This window comes from Pongo abelii, chromosome 21 (genome assembly GCF_028885655.2).
Source record: "Pongo abelii isolate AG06213 chromosome 21, NHGRI_mPonAbe1-v2.0_pri, whole genome shotgun sequence".
Taxonomy (NCBI): Eukaryota; Metazoa; Chordata; class Mammalia; order Primates; family Hominidae; genus Pongo; species Pongo abelii.
In genome coordinates, this window is record NC_072006.2 from 37,326,719 (window position 1) to 37,347,244 (window position 20,526).

The 20,526-nt window shown below is 46.6% G+C and overlaps 1 protein-coding gene across 5 annotated transcripts; it reads left to right on the top strand.

Moving 5' to 3' along the window:
- The first annotated feature begins 1,504 nt into the window (after positions 1 to 1,504).
- On the top strand, positions 1,505 to 14,360 carry BPIFA2 (BPI fold containing family A member 2). 5 transcript variants are annotated; one of them, XM_002830202.5, is made up of 8 exons: positions 1,505 to 2,252; positions 5,884 to 6,028; positions 7,031 to 7,138; positions 8,366 to 8,518; positions 11,101 to 11,182; positions 12,549 to 12,612; positions 13,469 to 13,546; positions 14,173 to 14,360. In XM_002830202.5, exons 1-7 carry the CDS (start codon positions 2,069 to 2,071, stop codon positions 13,507 to 13,509), a joined length of 777 nt encoding a protein of 258 aa, XP_002830248.2. In that variant the 5' UTR covers positions 1,505 to 2,068; the 3' UTR covers positions 13,510 to 13,546; positions 14,173 to 14,360. The 5 variants fall into 5 exon arrangements, 1 of the variants encoding a protein (XP_002830248.2); XR_008517115.1 differs by lacking the exons at positions 1,505 to 2,252; positions 5,884 to 6,028; positions 7,031 to 7,138; positions 8,366 to 8,518; positions 11,101 to 11,182 and adding an exon at positions 12,017 to 12,165; XR_008517112.1 differs by lacking the exons at positions 1,505 to 2,252; positions 5,884 to 6,028; positions 7,031 to 7,138; positions 8,366 to 8,518; positions 11,101 to 11,182 and adding an exon at positions 12,041 to 12,147.
- The last annotated feature ends 6,166 nt before the right edge of the window (positions 14,361 to 20,526 follow it).

Below are 20,526 nucleotides of genomic sequence, written 5' to 3' on the forward strand. Positions count from 1 at the left end.
CCTGCAGCCGCCCAGCTCTGTGCTGTAACAGCGGAGCCGTGGTCAGCGTAGGAACAGCCAGCTCCTGGAGCCACTGGTCTTGTCCCACCCTTTGCTTGGTTGCATCATTTTGAGGACAGGCCCCCCAGGTCCTTGCTGAATTGCAGGTGGGTGAGCAGAAGGGCAGAGACCCATGGTGACCCTGAGCTCTGTGCCAGTCCTTCCCAGCCTGAGGCCAATTGGGCATCCACCCGAGTTTCCTGTGCTGTTCCGGGTTGACACAGGCCCAATGCAGCAGGCGTTACAACCAACCCAAACATCAGTGGCCAAAGCAAAAACAGGATATTCAGGCCCGGGGACTCTCCCTCTCTGCTAACTGACCTCAGCCTGATATGGGTGGAAGGGTCTTCCCTGGTAGCCCAAATGCCTGGTTCCTGTCCTTGCAAGTATGGACAAGCCACCTCCCTCTCTGAACTTCAGCTTTCTCAACTGGAAAATGGAGCTCTGAAAACCTGCCTTACAGAGTTTTCATAAAGACTAACAGAAAAGTGCATCTAAAGTGCCCTTTAGGGACACCAAGCCCAGTGTCAGCACAAGCAGCTGCCAGGTATCTGCTGCACCTGCCGGGTGCAGACCCCTGGGGTCAGGACGCTGTGCACTGGGAGGCTGTCTGACTCCTTGTGGGCCACAATTCTAGACCCATCTCTGTCCCTGTCTTGCTGAATGACCCCAGGCTGGTGGCTTCCCCTCTCTGAGCCTCAGTTTCCAAATGATGACGGAGTTAGACTGGATGGTCATTATGGGTCCTCCTGCCAGGACAGTCTCCAATTCATTCATTCTCAGTCTTCTCCCCAGTCCTCACCCACAAGGACCAAGAACCACCACCTTGGTAGCTGCAGGCTCCATGAGGACCTGGTCTTAGTCTTGGCGGAAAGCCCTCTCCATAGCCATCCATTTCAATTCAAGCATCCTGGGTGACCTTTGAGTTGGAAATCTCTCTCTCTGCTCATCCTGGAGAGGGGTTATTTTCCTTGGAGTGTCCTTGGATGATCCCAGAACCAAGGCTTGCTTCTGTGGGCAGCCTTCCATCCCATCTCCGCCATATAAGAGCCGCCACCATTCAGCAGAATCCCAGCAGACTGTGCAGGGGGGCAAGGATTTCATGAGCATCCTCCTCTAAACCTGTGAGTGGCGTGCTTCCCCCAGTGGCACCACACATGGTGGTCTTCAGAAGGTTTTGGGGGCAAGAGGCAGAGGGGTGGGATTGCTTGGGTTAGCTAATATTTTGAATACAGCAGAGATAATCAGTATATCTCTAAATTTGCTCTAAATAGCAAGTTAGTGATGAGTACTCACTAAAGATTCCATTTCTCTCTGGGCAATTCTTACTCCTGTTCTTCCCATGACTGTCCGGGTGTCAAGACAAATAGCAAATCAGAGCAAATTTAGAGAGCTATAGATTGTATTAAAATAAGTGTCAAACTAATGAACAACGCAGGATCATGAGGTGGTCTCCATTGATTTGTTCATACTTTTATTCAACAAATGTTTATTGGTTTACTGTACTGTACTAGGTGCAGGCTTTTTACTGGCGCCTGAGGATTCGACAGTGAAATAAGTCACAGTCCTTCCTCTAAGGAGTTCACAGCCTGGTAGGAAAGGTGGTCAAATCATCAGGGAAGTGTTACCCAGGACCTTGATCAGGATAATGAAGGCAGCAAGGTGGGACTCCCCAACCTAGAATCTGGAGAGGGGCCTACAGTAGGCTTCACAGAGGGCATGATGTAGGAATTGACCTAAGTGGAAAAGCAAAGAAGAAAAATATTTTAGGCAGAGAAGACAGCGTATGAAAAGGAACTTTGTGTCAAGAGTATGGGCTTGGAGTCAAGTCCGACTTTTCAAATCCCAGCTCCTCTGCTCACTAGCTGTGTGTCTCCGGGCAAGTTGCTGTAGCTTTCTGAACTTGGCTGCCCATTTGTAAAATAGGAAGTAACCACATCTATCTTAATGGAATGCTAAATGTTAAGAGTGATGGGAACTCACTGAAGAGTCCATTTCCCTCTGGGCAGTTCTCACTCCTGTTCTTCCCATGACTGTCCAGGTGTCAAGACAAAAGATGCTTCAGCTTTGGAAACTTGTTCTCCTGTGCGGTGTGCTCACTGGGACCTCAGAGTCTCTTCTTGACAATCTTGGCAATGACCTAAGCAATGTCGTGGATAAGCTGGAACCTGTTCTTCACGATGGACTTGAGGCAGTTGACAATACTCTTAAAGGTAAGTCAACAAGGGTGATGAACAGTGTCACCTAAATTAGCCTCCTAAACACTATGCCTGCATTACCAGAGGCTGCCACCAGGGGCTACTCTTCATGGGTGGTTTACTGAGAAAAGTGGCTATTCAATTCCTGTCTCATTCGTTTATCTTTCTAGAAACAAGCAATGCCACAATGAATATCCTTTTACGTATTATACCTGATAAACGTGCATAAGATAAATTCCTACAAGTGGGATTTCAAAAGTTCAAAAACTATGCTGTTGACAAATAATCTCCTATGTTAACACTTTCTCCAACAGTCTATGAGAGTGCCTTTTTTCCCCACTCCTTTTCCAGCACTGGGTATGGACAATTTTAAATATTCTGCCTGTCTCACAGATGAAAAGCTATAACTTATTTCACTTTGCATTCCTCTAATTATGAAGGAGCCCTCTTCTTTTTTCATATATTTACTATGTACTTACATATTTTAACTTGAGGATTTTGTCTATATTCTTAGCATATTTTTCTTTTGGGTTATTTAATATTCTTTTATTGACTTGTGTTAATTCAGTGAAAATTAAGGAAATTATCCCTACCTAGCCTTGGTATCTGTAAAGCTACCTACCTTTATATTTATTTATACCTCCTTTTTATGTTAACCTATTAAAATAACTTGGCTTTCTTTTTGTTTTATGGAAACATTAGCAGCACATCAAAAACAGTTTTTGTAGGAGGAGGTAACTTCTGCAAATGGCTGCCTTTCAAACCTTGTCAAGGGCTTAGGTAACTTTCAAAGATGCAGAAAGGACTCACACTCTAATTTCACAGTTGAGAAAACTGAGGCCCAGAGACAGAAATGTCTAAACCAAAGTCACCTCGTGAATTATACGATCAGATGTAGTTATATCACCAATTTTATTTAAAGTGTCATTCTCTGAATCATTATAACTAGGTAGATATTGTCCATTACAGAGCCAAGTTACAATATTATGATTACATCTCTTTTCTTATATGATATAGTCTTTTGTTTTTCCTTAAGTTAGTAATTGCCCTGTTGTTTCTCACTTGAATTATTTTCTTCTCATATATACTTAATTATTTTCATGAGCATCATCCTGTATCTATCATGACATTTATTATTTTTTGAGACAAGGTCTCACTCTGTCACCCAAGCTAGAGTACACTGCCAGCCTCAACCTCCTGGGCTCAACAGATCCTCCCACCTCAGCCTCCCCAGTAGCCAGGACTACAGGTGCACACCACCACACCTGGCTAAGTTTTACATTTTTTGTAGCAATGGAGTCTCACCATTTTTCCCAGGCTGGTCTCGAACTCCCGGCCTCAAGTGATCCTCCTGCCTTGGCCTCCCGAAGTACTGGGATTACAGGCGTGAGCCACCACACCCAGTCATGACATTTATTCTCATCCCTTTGTTCTCCAGAGACCTATCATAAAGACACTTTGTCCTCTCCTCCTGTAAGAATTATTGCTTTCTTTTGGTGCAATTGCTTTTGGTGTCATGAAGTCTTTGCCCATACCTATGTCCTGAATGGTATTGCCTAGGTTTTTTATGGTTTTGGGTTTTACATTTAAGTATTAAACCATCTTGAGTTAATTTTTTAATAAGGTATAAAGAAGGGATCCGGTTCCAGTTTTCTGTACACGTCTAGCCAGTTCTCCCAGCACCATTTATTAAGTACAGAATCCTTTCCCCACTGCTTGTTTTTGTCAAGTTTGTTGAAGATCAGATTGTTGTAGACATGTGGTGTTATTTCTGAAGTCTCTGTTCTGTTCCATTGGTCTATATGTCTGTTTTGGTACCAGTACCATGCTGTTTTGCTTACTGTATCCTCATAGTAGAGTTTGAAGCCAGATAGCATGATGCCTCCAGATTTGTTCTTTTTGCTTAGGATTGTCTTGCTATACGTGCTCTTTTTTTGGTTCCATATGAAATTTAAAGTAGTTTTTTTTTTTTCTAATTCTGTGAAGAAAGTCAATGGTAGTTTGATGGGAATAGCAATGAATCTATAAATTACTTTGGGCAGTATGGCCATTTTCACAATATTGTTTCTTCCTATCCATGAGCATGGAAAATTGACAAATGGGATCTAATTAAACTGAAAAGCTTCTGCACAGCAAAAGAAACTAGCATTAGAGTGAACAGGCAACCTACAGAATGGGAGAACATTTTTGCAATCTATCTATCTGACAAAGGTCTAATATCCGCAATCTACAAGGAACTTAAACAAATTTACAAGAAAAAAACAAACAACCCTATCAGAAAGTGTGCAAAGGATATGAACAGACACTTCTCAAAAGAAGACATTTATGTGGCCAACAAACATATGAAAAAAAGCTCATCATCACTGATCATTAGAGAAATGCAAATCAAAACCACAATGAGATGCCATCTCACACCAGTAAGAATGGCAATTATTAAAAAGTCAGGAAACAATAGATGTTGGCAAGGCTGTGGAGAAATAGGAACACTTTTGCCCTATTGGTGGGACTGTAAATTAGTTCAACCATTGAGGAAGACAGTGTGGTGATTCCTCAAGGATCTAGAACCAGAAATACCATTTGACCCAGCAATCCCATTACTGGGTATATCCCCAAAGGAATATAAATCATTCTACTATAAAGACACATGTACACATATGTTTATTGCAGCACTATTTACAATAGCAAAGACATGGAACCAACCCAAATGCCCATCAGTGATAGACTGGATAAAGAAAATGTGGTACATATACACCATGGAATACTATGCAGCCATAAAAAAGAATGAGATCATGTCCTCTGCAGGGACATGGATGAAGCCAGAAGCCATCATCCTCAGCAAACTAACACAGGAACAGAAAACCAAACACTGCATGTTCTCATTCATAAGTGGGAGTTTAATGATGAGAACACATGGATGCAAGGAGGCGAACAACACACACTGGGGCCATTTGGGGGCTTGTGGGCAAGGGGAGGGAGACAATTAGGACAAATACCTAATGCATGTGGGGCTTAAAACCTAGATGACAGGTTGATAGGTGCAGCAAACTACCATGGCACATGTATACCTATGTAACAAACCTGCACATTCTGCACGTGTATCCCGGAACTTAAAGTTAAAAAAATAATAATTATTATTATTGCTTTGTGGGCCTGCTGCAAAGCTGTCATTCTGGGACTCTCATTTGCCAGTTTCATGGATTGGAGCCATTTTTTCTCCTTGATTCTAGATTTTTCATTTCTTGAGTGTATTCTCTCATTCTTTCTAGTTTTTCAAACTCACATGAGCATCTCACTTAGCACAATAGACCCCTAAGTCACTCCTAGACACTGGTGTGCAATCAATATCAATTGCCTGGCCAATTGGTTGATTGCACTGTTGATAAATAATCAGTATATATTATTAATAGTACGGAGGCAGCATGGAGGAAACAAGAGTTCCCTGGCTGTGTGGCTAGACACATTTCTTAACCTTCTAGAGCCTTTATTTCCTTAGCTATAAAAAAAAAGACAATGACAATATCTACTTCACTGAGTTGTTATAAAGATTAAATGAAATAACATAGGCAAACAGTCTTACCCGGTACCTGGAGCATCGTAGCTACTTCGTAAGTGGTGCATGACACAAAATGGCGTTTGTTTTTGGCAGGCATCCTTGAGAAACTGAAGGTCGACCTAGGGGTGCTTCAGAAATCCAGTGCTTGGCAACTGGCCAAGCAGAAGGCCCAGGAAGCTGAGAAATTGCTGAACAATGTCATTTCTAAGCTGCTTCCAACTAATACGGACATTTTTGGGTGAGTTGGTGCTTCAGGGTGGAGATCTTTGCTCTAAGAAAAGGGAACACATATCTTCGAGGAGGTAAGTTTAAGATGAAAGACAGAGGGACAAGCCTCATTCCCCTCCCACAGAGCCAAGGTGGTCTGAGTGAGGTCAGACCTACCAGAGCTTGAGTAAATTAGAGGCAGGGCTACAGGGTCAATCTGGGCATCTTACGGGTTCGGGCTTCCGTGTTCTTTAATTTCAGGGTCAGGGTGAAGGTTATATTCATCCTTACCTCTACCTGTTTGCTGGTACGCAAAGTCCCTTTCCAAGGAATAAAACTTTTCTTTTCCATATATAACGGGGGTAAAAGCCCAGATCCCCTTAGAGGAAGGGAAACTGGAGTCTTCACCACATAACCCCAGGCAGTGGATCCACTCATATACTTTTATTATTATTATTGTTATTATTATTATTTTTTGAGATAGAGTTTCACTCTTCTTGCCCAGGCTGGAGTGCAATGGCACGATCTTGGCTCACTGCAGCCTCGCCTCCCGGGTTCAAGTGATTCTCCTGCCTCAGCCTCCTGAGTAGATGGGATTAGAGGCATGCACCACCACACCCGGCTAATTTTGTATATTTAGTAGAGACGGGGTTTCTCCATGTTGGTCAGGCTGGTCTCGAACTCCCGACCTCAGGAGATCCGCCTGCCTCAGCCTCCCAAAGTGCTGGGATTACAGGTGTGAGTCACCGTGCCCGACCCCACTCATGAACTTTTACAGTCAGACAGTTCTGGCCTCAAAATCTGCCTCTGGCACTTACTCCCCTAGGAATCTGGGGGAAAATCACACCAGCCTGAGCCTCAATGTGCTGTGCCATAAAATGGAGAGAATCAAACCTCTGAACAGGGCTATAGTAAAGACTAAAGAAGGCAAGGCTGATGAGACCCAAACGCTCAGCTCGAGGCTGGCCCAGGGAAGTGCTTGGCAAGTGGCTGTCATGAGGAGTGACGAGGGTGAATTGTGGGTTTCACACAGGTTGAAAATCAGCAACTCCCTCATCTTGGATGTCAAAGCTGAACCGATCGATGATGGCAAAGGCCTTGACCTGAGCTTCCCTGTCACCGCGAATGTCACTGTGGCCGGGTGAGTATGCGCTAGAATCTGAGATTTGGGAAAGGCAGTGCAACCTGGCCGATGGATGCCCAACCTGGGAATCAGGCACCTCCTCCCGCTGCTGGGTGACCTTGGGCCTCAGTTTCCCAATCTGTGAGTGACAGAACCCTTCTGGGTCTAAGATCTCAACCCTTAAAATGTTCTAGAGAACTCTGGCCATAACCAAGTATCTTTTAAAAACAATGCTCCATTGAATATAGTTTTGAAATCATGACATTTATCTGGTTTTAAAATTTGAAAAGTTGAGAAAACAAACATTTATCATTCTTTGGCAAAATGCAAAATTTCCTCCAGCATTATTTTGTCTCTCAAGATTCTCTCTAAGTTGCAGTGACCATTACAGAAAAATTCATATATTAATACACAGTGTACAATAAAGTGTGTATGTGCAAAATATAAGTTTAAACTCTTTTAAGTTTAGCTGGGAGTGGTGGCTTATACCTGTAATCCCAGCAATTTGAGAAACTGAGGTGTGAGGATTGCTTGAGCTCAGGAGTTCGTGACCAGCCAGGACAATATGGCAAAACCCTGTGTCTACAAAAAATACAAAAATTAACCAGGTGTGGCAGCACACACCTGTAGTCCAAGCTACTTGGGAGGCTGAGGCAAGAGGATTGCTTGAGCCGGAGAGGTCGAGGCTGCAGTGAGCCCTGATTGCACCACTGCATTCCAGCCTGGGTGACAGAGTGAGATCCTGTCTCACAAAAAATAAAAAATTTTAATTTTAAAGGAGATAGACAAGAAATGAGCATGTGTGAAAGCACTTCTGTAAACTACATGCACTAATGATGCCACCCATTATTTAGCTATGAGATCTTGGGATAGTTACTTAACCTCTCTGTACCAAGGTTTCCTCATTCAGAAAATAGGGATAGTAATAAATGAATCCAGGTAAAATACTTTTTTAAAGTATCTACACATAAATTGTTGTCAATAAATGTTAACTATTATTATTTTACCTATTAGTGTAATGTTGTATAAAAAATTCATATGAGCTAAACCCAAGTGGCCAGGAGAAGAAGCCCCTAATATAAACATGTAAATCTCACAGAGGATATGGACCATGTTGATATTACCTGGGCCATGTTGACATTACACATAGACATTCTGACTCATGTCCACACAGGTGGAGGAACCCAACTGGGCAACAGACAGGAACTTCTAGACTTTGTTCACTGTGCATCTTACTTCCTGCAGGCCCATCACTGGCCAGATTATCAACCTGAAAGCCTCCTTGGACCTCCTGACCGCAGTCACAATTGAAACTGATCCCCAGACACACCAGCCTGTTGCCGTCCTGGGAGAATGTGCCAGTGACCCAACCAGCATCTCACTTTCCTTGCTGGACAAGTAAGTCCCATTCATCTTAGCAGAGCTGGGCTCTCAGGGAACTTGAGGACCCCTAATTTCAGCTCTAGTCCTCTACCTAAGAGGAGGCCTAGTGGTGAAAGTGTTCAGGCTCTGGAGTCATGTTGACCTTGGTTTAGACATCAGCTCTGCCACTAACTTGTAACTTTATCACCAACTTGACCCAAGCCTGTTTTCACATCTGTAAACTGGGGGTGTTCATAATAACTACTCATAGGCTTCTGAGATGACCAGATGAGAAAATACAAATATTTAGCACACAGCCTAGAACATGCTGCCTCTCTGCCTGCTGGTTCTCTCTATCACTGAGACTGGAGTGTTGAGCTCCCCACCATAATCATGGATTTGTTCATTTCGCCTTTCAACTCTGTCAGTTTCTGCTTCATACCCTTTGGAGCTCTGTTGTTAGGTGCACGCACATTAGGATTGTTATGACTTCTTGGAGAATTGTCCCCTTTATTGTGATGTAATGTCCCTCAATAATAATAATAATAATAACGATAAAATTATATTTACCTTCTTGCCTCCAGTTGGGAGGGAGAGGGGAGAGTAAGTGCCTGCCACGGGCTCTAATTTCAGATTGTCCCCAAATCGTCCTCCACCCAGTGGAAATTTCCTGAAAGGAGATCTTGAAAACTTAATCCTCTCCATTTGACTTATTGATCCCTTTTAATCCACAAAATCTACATCTTAAGCTCTGTGCTTGAAAGAGCAGGTTTGACTCAGGCAAGAGGGTGGAAGGAGAAAGAGTGATGCTGGCCGATGGCTGGGAGAGGATGAATGACCCAGAAGCTGAGGGCTGGGGCCACTTGGCCTTGGCTGGGAGCAAGGCTGGGTCCTCAGCTCTCAGCCCCAGTGGCCATGAGCAGAGGACACTCCACTCGCCCTGCACTGAGGGATCTGAACACAGGTTGCTCAAAGACCCCTGAAAACCAAAGAAAGTTTCCATAGCCTGATGTGAGTTGCAAAGGCCGGGGTGTAAATTCAGAGGCCGGAGCCTGGCTGGGTGCTACCTTCCCAAGTAGCCTCAGGGACTCCATCCTGCTGCACTGGATCTGTGCCCACATCTGTGAGATGGCACCACTCTGCGGCTCCAGATCCTCCCAGGGCCTTTCTTTGCACTTGTGGTTCAATCCCAAGTGCTCCCCATGGTCATGAAGGCTCTGTTTGATCTGGCCCCACCCTTGTATCCCTGCACTCTCCCCTTACTCACTGTGCCCAGATACAGTGGCCTTTGTGCCGTGTCTCAGATAGGCTCTTTCCCAGCTTAAGACCTTTGCATGGGGTGCTCTGGCTACCTAGAGCACCTTCTTCTCACTCCACTTTGATGGACTTTTGCATCCTTCAGCGCCTTCACAGGGCTTCTCCTATTCTCTCTCGTAAGAGTCTAACTCTTGCCTTTAAAGCACTTGTCACAAGTTCTCAATATATATTTAATTGTATGTTCACTTCTTTCATTCTTTCAGCCAAAAATGTATTGAGGCTGGGCACAGTGGCTCCACACCGGTAATCCCAGCAGTTTGAGAGGCTGTGGTGGGCAGATCACTTGAGGTCAGAAGTTCAAGACCAGCTTAGCCAACATGGCAAAATCCTGTCTCTACTAAAAATACAAAAATTAGCCGGGGGTGGTGGCGGGAGCCTGTAATCCCAGCTACTCAGGATGCTGAGGCACAAGCATTACTTGAACCCAGGAGGCAGAGGTTGCAGTGAGCCGAGATCGTGCCACTGCACTCCAGTCTGGGTGACAGAGCAAAGCATTGTCTCAAAAAAAAAAAAAAAAAAAAACTGTATTGAGCACCTGCTATGTGCCAGGCAGGCACCATTCTGGGCTCTGGAGAACTGATTGGTGATGACAGACAAGGTCCCTGTTCTTGCAGAGCTTACCCAAGGGAAAGCTAAGCTGCCGTGGATCTGTGTCCACATCTGTGAAATGACACCACTCTACAGCTCCAAATCCTCTCAGGGCTTTTCTTTGCACTTTGGATCCAATCCAACCCAAATTCAGTCCATCAGTAAAGAACGCTCCAGGAAAATATGAGTCCTGCACAAAGCATTACCCTTAACTGGGCACTGTGATAGCAAAGCTCTCTCTTAGGTAAGCAGTCAGGGAGGGGTGCCCTGAGGAGGTGGCAATTATACTAAGAGTTGAAGGTGGGAGGAGCCAACTTTGGCAAGATTTGTTTAGGTACCACATTAGGGTATGTTTGGATCCTTAATGTTTAGGTACCAGGTTAGGGGATGTTTGTACTTTACTTATTCGGTATCTTCAGGGCCCAGCTAGGTTCCTGGTGCATAGTTGGTGCTCTGTAAATATGGGTTGAATGAATGAACGAATAAGGTCTCTGTGCTGAGAATCTCATGAGGCACTGGAGTGAACCACTGGTCAGATGTGGGATTCTAAATGATGATCCATGTGGATGGGAGGCTCTGTCTGTAGTTAGAAAAGTGCCTCCATGTCCCTGGGGTTTATCTGACTCCACAGTATTTCCCCCCTGCAACTTCTTGGCAGTTCCCCCATCTCTTGCCCACTTGACCAGACTTTAACAGTTCCCTGTGTTTTCCAGACACAGCCAAATCATCAACAAGTTCGTGAATAGCGTGATCAACACGCTGAAAAGCACCGTATCCTCCCTGGTGCAGAAGGAGGCGAGTCTCCCACTCCTTGGGGCCCAGATCCAGGCCTGGTGGGGGCAGGTGGGGGAATTTGCAGGCCTGGCTGTATCCTCTGAGCACTTTTCCTTCGGAGGAGAAAGCTTCCCCTTAGGAGGTCAGCTGGAGCTTCCTCCCCTACTAATCAGCCTGGCAGGTAGCAGGGGAGGGCAGAGGCCTGACATTAGCTGAAATTGCCAGCTCCCAAACTTGAGCGTCTCACCATATCCACGCACTACCAATATGCTTTTGTAGCTAACATCTTCAACACCATTTTACTTAAATATGTTTCTTTAGAAGCATTTATTTTAAAAAAAATTATATCCCTATCATAAATAGAAAATTAATATCACATATCATACAATCAATGGACTTATAAAATAGTTTTAATTTTTTTTCCATCTGTGCATCACCCAAAACCATAGGTACCATGTGCAGGATTACTAGGCCCAAAGTTGCAGAGATTCTAAATCAGTCATTCTGGAAGGGGACCCAGGAATGTGGGTTTATAAAAGAAAAATCCTCCAGATGGCTCTGTGACCCGCTGAACCGGAGTTTAGTTATATTCCAAAAGCGATCCTCCACCAGCTTCAGCCTCAGCTGGGCGCTTGATAGGAATGCGAAATCTCAGGCCCCATCCCAGACCTGCTGAATTGCAATCTGCGGGGAACTGTGCACACACAAGAGCATGAGATACTCTGCTCTACAACCTCAGGGCAAATGCCTCAGGGCACCATTTGACCCTTTAAAATTCCAGGGTTCCAAAGTTCAACATGGGGATGTTAACAATCTAGAATGTAGATTTTTGAGGTCCTAGAATTCTAGTGTTCTAAGGTGTTAGGATTCTAACACCCTAGGGTTTCCAGATGTAAGACTGCTGGAATCCCATTGTTCTAAAATCCTAAATTTCAGGTCAGGCGCGGTGGCTTATGCCTGTAATCCCAGCTCTTTTGAAGGTCAAGGTGGGCAGATCACTTGAGGTCAGGAGTTCAAGACCAGCCTGGCCAACATGGTGAAACTCTGTCTCTACTAAAAATACAAAAATTAGCCAGGCATGGTGGCAGGTGCCTGTAAACCCAGTTTCTTGAGAGGCTGAGGCAGGAGAATCACTTGAACCTGGGAGGCGGAGGTTGCAGTGAGCAGAGATCGTACCACTGTACTCTAGCCTGGGCAAGACAGTGAGATTCTGTCTCAAAAAAAAAAAAAAATACAATAAAACAAAATAAAATCCTAAGGTTCAAAGGTTCTAAGATCCCTAGAAATGAGCTCATCTGTGGGTGGCAAGTAATTTGTTCCCAGCTGAGAAGAATGATCTGTTCTTCCTCCTCTTGACCCTCCTCTTCCTCCTCTCTCCGGCTGTCAGATATGCCCACTGATCCGCATCTTCATCCACTCCCTGGATGTGAATGTCATTCAGCAGGTCATCGGTAAGTCAATGGGGAAGTGGGGACCTTCTGAGGCAGGCATGGAGCTCTGTGCCCACCCCATAAGCAGTTCTGGTCAGGGGACCCTGGAGAAGCAGAAGGACCCACTGTCCTAAGCAAATTGGGAGCCATGGCTTCCCCTCCACAGGCACCTGGGGGCTCCCTTTGGTTTTTGGGTCTACAGGCATGGCTGGGGTTGCTGGGGAGAAATGGAGTAAGTAAAGCTGTCAAGACCCTGGAGGTGACCCTTCTATGAAAATAGCCACAAGTCAGCCAGGAGCAGTGGCTCACACCTGTAATCCTAGCACTTTGGGAGGCTGAGGTGGGCAGACCACTTGAGTTCAGGAGTTTGAGACCAGCCTGGGTGACATGGTGAAACCCCATCTCTACTAAAAAATACAAAATTAGCCAGGCGTGGTGGCATGCACCTGGAGTCCCAGCTACTCAGGAGGCTGAGGCGGGAGGATTGCTTGAGCCCAGGAGGCGGACATTGCAGTGAGCCGACATCATGCCACTGCACTCCAGCCTGGGTGACAGAGTGAGACCCCCATCTCAAAAAAAGAAAAAAAAAAAAAAAGAAGAAGAAGAAAGGAAATAGCCACAAGTCCAGTCCCTTAAGCAGTCACTTTGTGCTCTGTACACACTATCTCACTGGATCCTTGCAACAACCCTGTGGGGTGGGTACTGTCATTGTACCCACTTTACAGGTGAACAAACTGAAGCTCAGAGAGGTGGAGCAACATCCCTGGGGTCCCACAACTGTCAGGTTACCGGCTGGAGAGCGGCATCTTTTGGAGTCTGGTCTGTATTCAATTCCAGTGGCAGAGACTAAGGCCTGCTATTGATTTTGTTTCTTCAGATAATCTTCAGCACAAAACCCAGCTGCAAACCCTCATCTGAAGAGGATGAATGAGGAGGACCACTGTGGTGCATGCTGGTGAGGAGCCAGGCTCTGTGTCCCAATGCACAGGTGCCTATGGTGAAGCAAAAGTCAAACGTGGCTTCCCTTCTTTTTGTGTTAGAAGACTGTGCCTTCATCTCAGTCATAGACTGAGCCCTGGCCCTCATCCCAGGCTAGGCCCTGATTCTGGTCACACTCTGAACACTGAGCCTTAATTACTGAACTCTGATTCTGGCCCCAGACTGAGCCTGGATCCTAGTCACAGACTAAGCTTTGATGCCAGTTATTGACTGAGCCTTAGTCTTGGTCACAGACTGAGCCCCAAACTTGGTCTCAAATGGATCCATGATTCTGATCACATATTGGGCCCTGAACCTGGCTCCAGTGGTGGCCTCCAATCAATCTTTTCACATCTGCCATTGTTCTGAAGGAGGGTGAGGGGAATGAAGATGAGTCAGTGCCAGGTGCCAATGAAAGACCCCAAACCACAGGTGCCAGTTTCTTCTTCCCAGGACTTAAACCACATGGGGTATTGTGGGAAAGAGCTGGGACACTGGAGCCAGGTCAACTTGGGTCCCATCAAGTGCCCAGTGGATGACTGACAGCTGGGTGTAAGGGCAGCCTAGCTGCAAATGTCCTAACCCCCTGTGGTCTCATTCCAGATTGGTTCCCAGTGGCTTGCCCCACCCCCTTATAGCATCTCCCTCCGGGAAGCTGCTGCCACCACCTAACCAGCATGAAAGCCTGAGTCCCACCAGAAGGACCTTCCCAGATACCCCTTCTCCTCACAGTCAGAACAACAGCCTCTACACATGTTCTCCTGCCCCTGCCAATAAAGGTCCATTTCTGCACCCTCTGTGTGGCTTGTTGCGTTACCTCCATTTGGGATTTGTTGGTGGGAACTGGGGAGGGAGGTTGGGGGCTGCAACTAGGATGGGAGAGACCTGGATCCAGAGCTAGAAGGCTCAGTGGGAATATCCAGCCCCATCTCCTGGTTCTATAAAGGGGGCCACTGAGACACAGAGAGGGCAACAAACTAGCCCAAGTCACACAGCCAGTCTGTGGCAATAGCAGACCCCTGATCTATCCATTCATGCGTTCAACAGGTATGTAGTGAACACCTACTCTGTGCCAGACAGGCAATGGGAACTGGAAAGTCACATTCTGGGGACAGCCCCCACCCAGCGCTTTCCTCCATTCCTCTCCAGGGGCCCTGAGGATTCTTGGAGAATCAGGGGACACCTAGCCTAACTGGAGTCAGGAGTATAAGGCAGAGTGATGCAGGGTCAGAGGCCTGTGACCCCATCTCCACATGCCCTGTTAGCCCTGCTGCCCTCTAGGGGTCCCACTGGAGCAGCGATGTCTTTTCCAGGTGGTGCTGAGAGTTCTCAGTCTGTAGCACCCTCACCCACCCCTCCCATCACCTGACAGCCTGTGCACCCACCTGCCAGGCTGCCTGGAGGCCCAGCCTCCCTAGTAAGGTCCAGAACCCTGGGATGCTCACCTATCCTATGGAGACCAGCTTCTCCCTCCACCCAAGGGCTCTCCATCCACACCCCAGAATGCAGCTTGGCCCATGCTGCACCAGGCTGTGGCAGAGACAGCATCACGCTGCTCACGGCAACACATCATGGGGGACTGCCTTTGTGCCGCACGTGGGCTCCATTGATTCCTTACCACTATGCACCAGGAGAACCATTATCATACCCATTTGACAGAGGAGGACTCTGAGGCTGAAGGAGGCAAAGTGACTCCTCCGGGTCACACAGTGAGCAACGGGCAGAGCCAAGCTTTGAATCCACAGCTGTAGGACCCCTGAATTTACTACAAATGAAGACACTGAGGCACAAAGAGGGCCCAGGGTCAGAGAGGTGACATCCTGGCTTCCGGGCACTTTGGCCGCTACTCTTGCCAGCCTCCAGCAGGCTCTACTTCCCTGGCCCAGGACAGATGAGGTGCTCGGGTGCTGTTCTTCTCCCCCATGTGTAGACCCTCTTCTCTTCCTTTGCTCTAGAAGGGGCAGGACACTGCCCGTTCCCTACAGTCGCATTGGCCTCAGCTGAGATGCAACACGGGCCACACACTAATGCGTGCCATCGCCTCAGGATCCCAGCAGCCTCCCCTTTCCAGTAGGGAACCCAGCCCCGGGAACCTTTGCCGATTTTGCCAAGCAGCCATCTCATTACTCTGCACAACTCTAGGAGGCAGGGACGGCTCTTGTCCCCACGAAAAACTCAAACTCAGAGAGGCCAAGGACACACAGAAGCCTGCATCCAGCTGCTAATTCCCTCGAGGGCCTCCTCTCTGAGGAAGGCAGCCTCACGGAGTCAGGTGACCTACAGGGTCCTTTGATTCCTTGAAGTGGCCTAGAGAGCCTTGGACCAGCAAGCTGAATCCTCTCCTGAGCCCCTCTGCTGAAGACCTCAGCTCTGGTTATGACTATGAGTTGCTTGACACAGGGTAAAACTGAGGACTTAGGCAGATCTGAGCTCGAGTCAGTCCCTGCCACTTTCTAGCAGTGTGATCTAGGGCAAGTTACTTAACCTCAGCTTTCTTACCTGTCAAATGGAATTAATAGTAAAATCTCCCTCACTGGGCTTGTGAGGATTAAATGAAGAGTCAGTGAGTGGAAAGTGTTTAACCAGGGCCTCACATCAAGTAAGCACAGGATAAATGTTGGCCTCTACACACTGAAACTACTGTTATGACTGCCATACTCAGGTTTGTTGATTGACTGATAAAAACACTAATATGGTAAAAGAATCGTGGCCCAAGGAGATCTTGAGTTTCTACCTTGTCTCTCTGAGGGAGGACTGCTAACTAACTCTCACTGTGCATTCTTCTCTCCCCAAGTTTTGGCTAGACACACGGACCCCAGCCAGAGACCACATCTCCCAGCCTCCCTTGCAGCTAACTGTGGCCATGTGACTAAGGTCTGGCCAATGGCATATAAGCAGAACTAATTATGCAAATTCCACTTTGGGCTTTAAAAGGAAGGGGATTCCCTTAACTTCCTCCTGGCATTCTCCCTCCTCTGCAGTTAGAAATGCGAGCAACTGGAGCAACTGCCCTGGACCCAGAGGTGGAAGCTCTGTGTTGAGTACAGCACAGCTGCTCCAGCAGCCCTAGACCACTCAGCCCTGGGCTCCTAAGGGAGAAAGGAATGAACTTGCTTATTTAAACCACTATGTTGGGGTCTTTTTGCTAAGTCTGCTTTGTCTACATTGTACCTAACTCATTCTGCCAATCTCATGCTGTGTGACCATTAGGCAGCCAACTTCCCCTCTCAGACCCCTGTTTCCATATCCCTGAAGGTTCTTCCTACTCTGACAGGACAGAAATTAATGTTTCTTCCATAACCGAAGAGGGAAGGAAAGAATAGACATTTATTAAGTTTCTACTACATGCCAGACACTGTATTAGACTGATGATGACTTTGCCTTCCAGGGAACGTTTGGTAATGTCTGGTATGAACCCCGAAAATTTGAGACAGGTCTCAGTTAATTTAGAAAGTTTATTTTACCAATGTTGAGGATGTGCGCCCATGACAGCCTCAGGAAGTCCTGAAGACATGTGCCGAAGGTGATCGGGGCACAGCTTGGTTTTACACATTTTAGGGATATATGAGACATCAACTGATATATGTAAAAAGTACATTGGTTCTGTCCAGAAACCTGGGGACAACTCAAAGCAAGGAAGGGGCTTCCAGGTCACAGGTAGGTGAGACAAATGGTTCCATTCTTTCGAGTTTCTGATAAGCCTTTCCAAAGGAGACACTCACAATATGCATCTATTTCAGTGAGCAGAGGGATGACTTTGAATAGAATGGGAGGCAGGTTTGCCCTGCATAGTTTCCAAGTAGAATTTTCCTTTTAGCTTAGTGATTTGGGGGGCCCAAGATGTTTTCCTTTCACACTGGCAATATTTTTAGTTGTCACAAATGGATGAGGTGTGTGCTACTCCAGGAGAGCATGTGAGTAGAGGCCAGGGGTGGTGCTAACCATTCCATAATACACAGGACAGCCCCTCACAACAGAAGCATCCAACCTAAAATGTCACTAGTGTTAAGAAACCCTAGGCTGGGCACGGTGGCTCACGCCTGTAATCCCAGCACTTTGGGAGGCCGAGGCAGGTGGATCATGAGGTCAGGAGATCGAGACCATCCTGGATAACATGGTGAAACCCTGTATCTACTAAAAATACAAAAAAAAAAATTAACCGGGCGTAGTGGCAGGCGCCTGTAGTCCCAGCTAGTCGGGAGGCTGAGGCAGGAGAATGGCATGAACCCGGGAGGCAGAGCTTGCAGTGAGCCGAGATCATGCCACTGCACTCCAGCCTGGGCGACAGAGCGAGACTCCGTCTCAAAAAAAAAAAAAAAAAATGACAGGACCCACTCACCTCACCCACCCCTCTAAGCCACTAGCAAAGGCAAAACTAGGTCATGAAAAGTGCTCAAAGAGGCAAGGTTTTAGACTCAGTTAGCTTCACTTCCAGGAATCTGTCCAAAAAACCTAAGTACAGATACATTTAAGCACAAAGACATAGGGGTATTCATGATGGGAATTTAAAAAACAAAAAACCTGAAACAAAAAGCAAATAATTAAACCAAGTACAAGATTAGAAATGCTGACAACATTTGTAATGGTGAGAGAGTGAGACTCCATCTCAAAAAAAAAAAAGAAACCCTGTAGTAGGCAACTGGTATTGACTGAGGACAGTGAGGGCCAGGACCCTGGGGCGCAGCCTCAGGATTCCCCACGCTTGCAGCTGGGGAGCCTGGGGTAGGCAATTTGTGGGTGAACATGTCTGCGAAGGACTTTGCCATCTGTGTTTTCAGACCTGGGGAGAAAGAACCCCGTCCCCTACCCCTCCTCCACCATTTTAGATACCCCAGAGGGACTCATTTTGGGGTTCCCACTGATGTCCAGGAAGGACACAAACCCTTCTCTGACCCCAGCCAGCTCGAGTGGCCACCTGTCTTTGCCACAGTGACCCTGCTCCCATGACCCTGCGGTGTCTTGAGCCCTCCAGGAATGGCAGGGAAAGGACGCAGAGCCAGCGGGGATACCACAGCGTCGCTGAGGAGCTGTGCCCGAAGGTGGTGCGTGTCTGGCAAGGCCCTGCAGGAGCTCCCACAGGATGGTACTGGGGAAATATGTCCACGGAGCCAAAGAGAAATTAAAAGAGGCACCAGAAGGAACTTCCTTGATTAGAGATAGCTCCCATTCAGACGACCTACTAACAATATCTGTTAAAACATCAGCTGGACCAACTAATCTTCCAATCGAATACCAAGATGGTAAATTCAGGTTGCACTCTGTCCTATGTGGCAAGTGTGGTTTCATCTGATTGACTGCTATGTTCAGATGTGCAAGGATGAGCAGACGGGCGGAAAGGCCCCAGAACAGCACTGCTCACCTTTACTGACCAAATCACTCTACCCATCAGCACTGATGAAGCAGGAAAATAGGGTCTGGAGGCAGGGAACATAAGGCCAATTCACATTTCAGCTATGACAGGAAATGTCCTCTCCATAGGGCCTACACTGAGTAAATGACTTTGTAACTTTACTTCATCCTCTTCATTTACACAGGGCATTACCCCAAGTACAGGGTATTTAAACTCACAAAAACTCTGTAACAGGGCCTTTGAGCCCCTGTGTTCGGCCCTGCTCCCACACTGTGGAGTGCACTTTCTTTTCAATAAATCTCTTCATTCCTTTCTTGCTTCGTTTGTGCGTTTTGTCCAATTCTTTGTTCAAGACGCCGAGAACCTGGACACTCTCTACCGGAAACACCATCTCTGCAGCATCTCTGTGAACCCACTGCTAACAGGCAGTGATATCTGGGAACGGCCTTTACCAACAAGACTAAAAGTTAATTGGAAGAATATCAGTTCCCGGTGTAAGTGGATTGTGTGTGTGTGTGTGTGTGTTTTTTTGTTTTTTTTTTTTTTTTGAGACTAGAGTCTTGCTCTGTTGCCCAGACTGGAGTGCAGGGTGTGATCTCAGCTCACTGCAACCTTCACCTCCCACATTCAAGCAATTCTCCTGCCTCAGCCTCCCAAGTAGCTGGGATTACAGGTGCCTGCCTCCACACCCAGCTAATTTTTTGTATTTTTAGTGGAGACAGGGTTTTGCCATGTTGGCCAGACTGGTCTCGAACTCCTGACCTCAAGTGATCCACCTGCCTCGGCCTCCCAAAGTGCTGGGATTACAGGCCTGAGCCACCGCGCCCGGCCGTGTTTCTCTTTTCCTAAACATGCCTCACATAGAGTATCTCCAAATGCAGCTATGTAAAAGAGAACCAAAACTTGAGTGACTGCTCTGAATAGCTATGCGGAATTCTTTGTAAGAACTGCTAAAGTCAGTCTGATTAAAATGCGCGAAGAGGCGGCTAGGTATTTAAAGTTTCTCCAGATATTTTCACCTAAGTGATACCTCCCTTCCCAAGGCTGACCAAGGCCAGTTGATCCTTTTAAATTAAAAATAAAATGTCCCGTGTAAAGGCTGGAGGAGTGTTTTATCAGAATGCTTTGCCTTTCTGAGGTTCCTTTCTATTAGGTCAAAGGTCTATGCTCCGGGAGGAGAGAAAGACCCCCTCATAGGAATGCTGAAGGGATGGCAGGAACTGAGCTGATCCCAGGTTTCACTGCAATTTTATAAGCCTGTTCATCAGTCTTTTTTAGGGCATTCTATATTTTGCATTCTGATGTACCTAGGAGTTAAACAGTTGTTAAACAGATCATGCTTGTGAGTATTTCTCTCTCATTTTCTACAATTAACCAAATAAACAAACAAAAAAAAAGCCCACGAAGCCCTGTATTTGTCTTTTTTTTTTTTTTTTTTGAAATGGAGTCTTGCTCTGTCACCAGACTGGAACTGGAGTGCAGGGGCGCGATCTCAGCTCACTGCAACCTCTGCCTCCCAGGTTCAAGTCATTCTCCTGCCTCAGCCTCCTGAGTAGCTGGGATTACAGGCACATGCCACCACACCCAGCTAATTTTTGTACTTTTAG

What these genes read in the sequence shown, in the direction of transcription:
- BPIFA2 (XM_002830202.5), top strand. Translation starts at nt 2,069, where the DNA reads ATGACTGTCCAGGTGTCAAGACAAAAGATGCTTCAGCTTTGGAAACTT. An exon ending in AGTTGACAATACTCTTAAAG is followed by an intron (nt 2,253 to 5,883) that starts GTAAGTCAACAA and finishes TGTTTTTGGCAG; the next exon opens with GCATCCTTGAGAAACTGAAG. An exon ending in GCGAATGTCACTGTGGCCGG is followed by an intron (nt 7,139 to 8,365) that starts GTGAGTATGCGC and finishes TACTTCCTGCAG; the next exon opens with GCCCATCACTGGCCAGATTA.